The following is a 7,063-nucleotide window of genomic DNA, read 5'->3' on the forward strand; positions in this document are numbered from 1 at the left end:
CCATGTAGAAGGCTGCGCAGGCTTCTGTTTCTGTGAGTCTGACGTCCTGCACGGCCACATTGGTAATCTAGTGGTTAGGGTCAGTTTCTACCTTCTCTGGACTAGCGGCTCCACAGGAAAAAGTGATTGGAGTGCTCATAGGCAGGGTGCAAATAGAGGCCTATGTCCTAAAGTACGTTAACACTTTTGCGAGCAGGTCGCAGCACCGTTTCTATGTGTAAACTAGCTTGCACTAATGCTAATGTGAAATCTAAGGGCCTGAATTTCATTTTAAAGCTGAATGTATCAGATCAACCCAACATTGACTTCTCCAATCTGGATACTTTAATTTACTTTAATAATAGTGAATGTTTTAACATCTCCTATTCAATTCTTATGTACCTGTTATGAATCATTTATTTCTCATAATTCATTCATTGTTTATTATCATATTTAATCCATGTGATATCTTCATGTATCTTTGATTGTAATACCTTTTTGTATTTATCATTCCGTTAATGGTGACTACCATTGCGGCATAATGTAAGCCACATTGAGCCTGCAAATAGGTGGGAAAATGTGGGATACAAATGCAGCAAATAAATAAATAAATAAAATGTCAGCGATTAAACAGCACAATCCATTTAAGCAGTGTCGCTGAATAGTCTTGTAAGCTGTAACCACACTGGCGACTGTTTAATTCAGGCCTGCTTGCCGTTTGTTATATGGTTAAAATCTGGCCATCTCGTAAGTTAAATAGCCAGATTTCATCCATATAGAAACATGACTGCAGATGAGAGCCAAACGGCCCACGCACAGCAATCACTATCTCCTCCTTTTCCCTAAGAGATCCCACTTGTCAGTCCCATGCTTTAATAAATTCAGACAAAGTCCTGATCTCCACAACCTCCACCGGGGAAACGATTCCACGTATCCACCACCCTTTCTTTCAAAAAGTATTTCCTTACATTACTCCCGAGTCTAACACCTCTGAACTTCATCCTATGACCTCTCGTTCCAGAGTTTTCCTTCATTTGAAAGAGGCTCACCTCCTGTACATTAATGCCACCGAGGTATTTAAACATCTCTATCATATCCCCTCATTCCTGCCTTTCTTCCAAATTATACACATGGAGATCCTTAAGTCTTGTCCCCATACGAGACCACTGACCAATTTTGAAGCCGCCCTCTGGACTGACTCCATCCTGTTCATATCTTCTCGTAGGTGCGGTCAGCATTGCACACAGTACTCTAAACGGGGCCTCATCAGAGACTTCTACAAGGGCACTATCACTTCTTTTTTCCTGCTGGCCATTCCTTTCCCTATGCACCCGAGCATCCCTTCTGGCTTTGACAGTCGCCTTTTCCACCTGTTTGGCCACCTTGAGATCATCAGACACAATCACCCTCAAGCAGTGGCGTAGCTACGTGGGGCCTGAGGGGGCCGGGGCCCCCGCAGATTCACCCCAGGACCCCCCTCCCGGCGAACCCGCCCCCGCCTACCTTTACTTTTGCTGGCGGGGGATCCCACTCCCCGCCAGCCGACGTCTTCTCAGTACTTCCTGCTCTTCAATTTGTTTGCTGACGTCCTGCACGTAATTGTACGTGCAGGACGTCAGACTCAGAGAACAGTTCTGTTCTCTGAGTCTGACGTCCTGCACGTACAACGTGCAGGACGTCAGCAAACAAATTGAAGAGCGGGAAGCGACTAAGAAGAAGACGTCGGCTGGCGGGGAGTGGGATCCCCCGCCAGCAAAAGTAAAGGTAGGCGGCAGCGGCGGCGGGTTCGCGGCGGGAGGGGGGGCGGCAATGTCGGCGGTGGGGGGGCGGCGCCGGGGGGAGGGCTAAAATGTGCCCCCTCCCCCCGGGCTCTGGACCCCTCTCCCACGGAAGGCTGGCTACGCCCCTGCCCTCAAGTCCCTCTCTTCTTTCACTTAACTCCCTATACTATACAGTTCCCTTGGATTTTTGCAAACTAAATGTATGACCCTGCATTCTTTTAGCATTAAATTTGCGTTGCCAATTGCTGTTCCATTCTTCAAGCTTTGCTAGATCCCTCTGCATGCTATCCACACCCTCCCATTACAGAGTTTGGTATCGTCCACAAAGAGACAAACCTTACCAGACAGTCCTTCCGCAATATCACTCACAAATACGTTAAAAAAGAGCCTGCCCAAGGAGTGATCCCTGCAATACACCACTGATGACGTCCTTTTCCTCGCTACCTTCTGTCTCCTACTTAATCAGTTTTTAACCCAGTCACTTTAAACTGAGTGTCTGTGTAAAATGCAGAGCATTGTAGTCATGGAAATTATTCTAATTTGACTTATGAGCATCAGGAAATAATCTGTAATAAGGCCATTTTGTAAAAAGATAAATCTAATTCTTGAGCCAACTGGGAACTGCTGATCTAGCTTCAAGCTTAGGCTTTTGAGATGTTTGACACAAACAAACGGAATCTCTCTCTCTCCCTGGAGTAAGCAAATTTTCTACCATCACAATACTTATTTTAATAAAGTCTAGGTCTAGGGCTTACAGTGATTATAACCAGAGCGTAAGTTTCTACCTGTCTGGTAGCTCCTGCAGTACATGCTAAGGTCTTTCTATAAAAAGTGACTACGCCACAGAGATACGGTAGCAGTCGAACAGTAAAGAGATGATGTTTATGTTTAGTGCCTCTCTCCTGCTCAATATTTTCAATATTTTGGTAATTTCAGTGGCCACAAAGAATGACGCTTCAGTCGAATATGACGAAATCCTGGTCAAAAACCACTACCAAAAGGTATTCGTTCTGCTAAAGATTTACATAAGTAATTCAAATGTGTCAACATTTATTTTAAAATATTGTAAATGACAACAGCCTACTAAATAAATACCCTCAGTAGCGTATAAAAGCAGTACCAGTTCAAACAGTATTTTAACCTCTTACGCAATCGACAGGAGCTGTATCACACGTTTTTTTTTTTTTGTTACATTTGTACCCCGCGCTTTCCCACTCATGGCAGGCTCAATGCGGCGGGCAATGGAGGGTTAAGTGACTTGCCCAGAGTCACAAGGAGCTGCCTGTGCCGGGAATCGAACTCAGTTCCTCAGTTCCCCAGGACCAAAGTCCACCACCCTAACCACTAGGCCACTCCTCACACCTGCCAGATCTGATAGCCAATACTGATTGTCATACAGTGGCATATCACCACCCCTCCTACAAGACCCAACTGAAAATATGGGTTTGGGTTTAATGATCTCCTTTTCCCAAATCCAAGCTCAATATTTACCACAACTCAGGTACTATAGTTCTTTCCCTGCCATGGCAGACTTATAGTCTAAGTTGTACCTTGGCAATGGGTGAGCAAAGTAACATACACCCAGGGTCACAAGGAGTACCAGTCGGAGAAGCAAGATTTTAGCCTTGGCTTCCCTGGGTTACAGTCCTCTTCTCTAAACACTAGATTGGCCACTGTTGGAAACAGTATACTGGGGGCTAGATAGACCATTGGATTGACCCAGTATGGCTATTCTTATGTTCTTATGACTACTCCTCCAGTCCATTCAATTTAATCTGTGCCTACTCTGAACATGGGAAACTATAGGAAACCTTGAAGAATAAGAAGGCAACAGTAACTTCCAAACTGAGACCCGAAGATTGCCAAGGGTCTTCATATTAATGTGGGAGTGCATCAGATTTGCTGACTAGGCACATTGAGAACCTTCAGGATATCCGGACTGCCCCAAATTGACTGCCCCCATCGTATTGTCTACTCACTTGTCCTTTAGATTGTAAGCTCTTTGAGCAGGGCCTGTCCTTTTATGTTAAATTGTACAGCGCTGCGTAACCCTAGTAGCGCTTTAGAAATGTTAAGTAGTAGAACCATGGTACTGGTGCTACCACTCAATGAAAAACCACAGGAGTGCAAAGGACACCAACGTCCCAAGAAGAGTAACACAGAGAAAACAAGGAGTGGGAACAGAGTCAGGCTGTCAAACCAGACCAGAGACGCTGGATAAGGGTAATAAACTTTAATAACCGATGACTCAACGAGGTATCATGTTTCGGCACACAGGGTGCCTTCCTCAGGAGTCTCGCTTTACGTTTCAAAAAAAATTGCGTCTTCCATAGGTGAAATTTGAGAAGAGGTGGTCTTTAAAAAGACCTTTGGGAGTCGTGATGAAAGCTGCTGCTGCTTCTGTATGAAAGATGAAAGAATCGAAGCAGTGCAAAGAAAAGCTACGAGAATGGTATGGGATTTGCATTACAAGACATATGAGGAGAGACTTGCGGACCTGAACACGTATACCCTGGAGGAAAGGAGAAACAGGGGTTATATGATACAGACGTTCAAATATCTGAAAGGTATTAATCCGCAAACGAACCTTTTCCAGAGATGGGAAGGCGGTAGAACTAGAGGGCGTGATATGAGATTGAAGGGGGGCAAACTCAAGAAAAATATCAGGAAGTATTTTTTCACGGAGAGTGGTGGATGCTTGGAATGCTCTCCCACGGGAGGAGGTGGAGAGGAAAACGGTAACGGAATTCAAACATGCGTGGGATAAACAAAGGAATCCTGTTCCGAGGGAATGGATCCTCAGAAGCTTAGCCGAGATTGGGTGGCAGAGCCGGTGGTGGGAGGCAGGGATAGTGCTGGGCAGACTTATACGGTCTGTGCCAGAGCCGGTGGTTGGGAGGCAGGGATAGTGCCGGGCAGACTTATATGGTTTGTGCCCGGAAAATGACAGATACAAATCAAGGTAAGGTATACACAAAAAGTAGCACATGTGAGTTTATCTTGTTGGGCAGACTGGATGGACCGTGCAGGTCTTTTTCTGCCGTCATCTACTATGTTACACGGTACCTTGCTTTGTCTCGAGCATTTGACTGTTGTCTGCCTGATTTGGGGTTTTATTGGGTTGAAACACAATCACCAAGCCTCTTGCTAAATGTCAGGGGTTTTTAGGCACATTTCGGCCAAGAAACAGCACCTAGCAGGGAGGCTCCATCCTTCTGGATGTCTGTGGACCTATGCATAGAGACACAAAGACACACGCACCTCGTACATCCTTTGTTACCCTAACAAAACACACCTTACGATGTCTTCTCACACCCAGTCTCCAAACAGACATGCACAAGTTTACAAATGGCCCTTTTGTCACTGTATAAGTAAACTTTTCAACTTGTTTTGTATTGTTTTTTTTTTTTTAATGTTTTATGTTACACTTTGATGTATCACCTTTCTGTAAATACAGTGAAAGCGGTTTGCATATACTATTTTTTTTGCAGGAACTTTTCTGTCCCAAATGGGCTCACAACCTAAGGTTATTTATGTGGTGAAACTGGGGACTTTCAAGCTTTGTGATTTGTAATGCTGTCCTATGACATTTTTCTTGCCTTCAGTTATGTCCCTTGATTGGCCAGCAGGTGGTGTTTGACCTCTGCACTATAGCTGTAACAGAGGTCTGTTTTGTTTTTAGCTACATTCCCCAAAAGAGAAAAGTAACCTGCAATGTCATTGGTCAAACATACTTAGTGTTAATGCTCTGTGCCCCGATTAGCCCTGAAGCCAAAGACCTAGCCCAGAATGTGCTAGAACTCCCCAGTCTCAGTTGGGAGTGTGGAGGGAGTAGACCTCTGCACTAAGACCCTGTTCAATTCCTATGAGCAGTTTCTTTTCCTGAGCTTCCCAGGTACTACTTAGGTAGTAAAAAGTGTTCAGTTAGAGTTAACAGTAAATCCTTATTTCACCTGTTCAAAAAAAAAAAAAAAAAAAACTGTTCACTGTTCTTTGATAATAAACCTATTAGTTTGTTAGTTCTGTTGTCCTGGACTAAGAATCTTGGTGGTCTGTGGGTATTTTCTAGGAACTGTGGGGCCCCAGGATTGCAGTTCTCAGTGTTTCTAGAAACCACTGGGGGAATAACTTGTGAGTGGGAGAATTGCCCAGAGGCAAGAGGGACTCAGTGGTGAGTGAAGGGTATGCCAGTGTGGGTGCGTGTGTGCAGGTGGGCCTGGGCAGAACCCTCCAAGGTGGCCACCAGGTAAACCCCAGGTGGGTGCTAGGTGTAGCACACTCAGGTATGTATGACAATTTGTACCTGGGGCAATGAAGAGTTAAGTGGCTTGCCCAGGTCACAAGCAGCTGCAATGGGAACTGAACCCAGTTCTCCAGTATCTCAACCCACTACACTAATCATTATGCTATAGTGGGAATCGAACCCAGTTTGCCAGGTTTTCAACCCACTGCACTAACCATTAGGCTACTCCTCCATTCCAGGGCAAGGAAGGATTAAGTGAATGCTTCTCTTACTGTGAACTGCTGAGAGAACATTTTGACTGGATGTACAGTATATTAAATATTTTATGTTTTTATATATAAAGATTTTTCAAGGCTCTGTTCATAATACGAGATAGTAAGGGCAGTACTTCAAAAACACACAGTGAATGCAAAAGGCAGTAGTTCTCTGGTGCCCCTTGTTTATTCCATCAACTTTTCCACCTACGCTTTTCACACTTATTTTCTTAAGATGATAACTTCAGATTTTTTTTCTCCTCCACAGGGCAGTGCCGGTCAGCCTTGAGCTGAATCAATGGTTACAACTCACAGCAGCAGCAGCCCTAACACAAACGCCATCTGGTGGACTTTTGAATACTTTTCGACATCCTCACAAGCTCAGTTTTAAAGTGAGAATTGGAGAACATTAAACAATAAAACCTTGTCTCAAGGATGGGAAGTTTACTCTTCTCAGAAAGAAAAAAGTGTTTTGTTTTTTAAATCCTGGTGCATAACAAGGTTACAAAAACACAGACTCGGGAAGTGACAGGAGGGTCCCATTGCAGGGGAAAAAACTCACCTTCTCTCCTCAGGGAACAGAATCAACCAAAAGAAAGTCTTGGCACCATATCTGCAAATCAGTTGTTTTATTACACAGTGAAGAGGGTTTTTTAAAAATCTATATCTGTTCTCCAACAACAAAATAATCCTTATTCACATGCTGGGGTTTTATACTATTTTACATCTGAATTATAGGTTTTCTTCTGAAATGCAAGTTATTACCTCAGCAGGGTCTCCTAACTCGTCCACAGAGCAATTGATAG

General features: G+C 44.2%; 1 protein-coding gene across 1 annotated transcript in view; it reads left to right on the forward strand.

Moving 5' to 3' along the window:
• MILR1 (mast cell immunoglobulin like receptor 1) overlaps positions 1–6,607 on the forward strand; it is a 32,013-nt gene extending 25,406 nt beyond the window's left edge. The window contains exons 8-9 of the mRNA XM_030206867.1: positions 2,697–2,760; positions 6,524–6,607. Of these exons, the coding sequence (XP_030062727.1) occupies positions 2,697–2,760; positions 6,524–6,551 (92 nt within the window). The 3' untranslated portion in view covers positions 6,552–6,607. The remainder of the gene's footprint in view (positions 1–2,696; positions 2,761–6,523) is intronic.
• Positions 6,608–7,063: the final 456 nt, after the last annotated feature.

The sequence above is a fragment of the Microcaecilia unicolor genome, chromosome 6 (assembly GCF_901765095.1).
Source record: "Microcaecilia unicolor chromosome 6, aMicUni1.1, whole genome shotgun sequence".
In the NCBI taxonomy this organism is placed as follows: domain Eukaryota; kingdom Metazoa; phylum Chordata; class Amphibia; order Gymnophiona; family Siphonopidae; genus Microcaecilia; species Microcaecilia unicolor.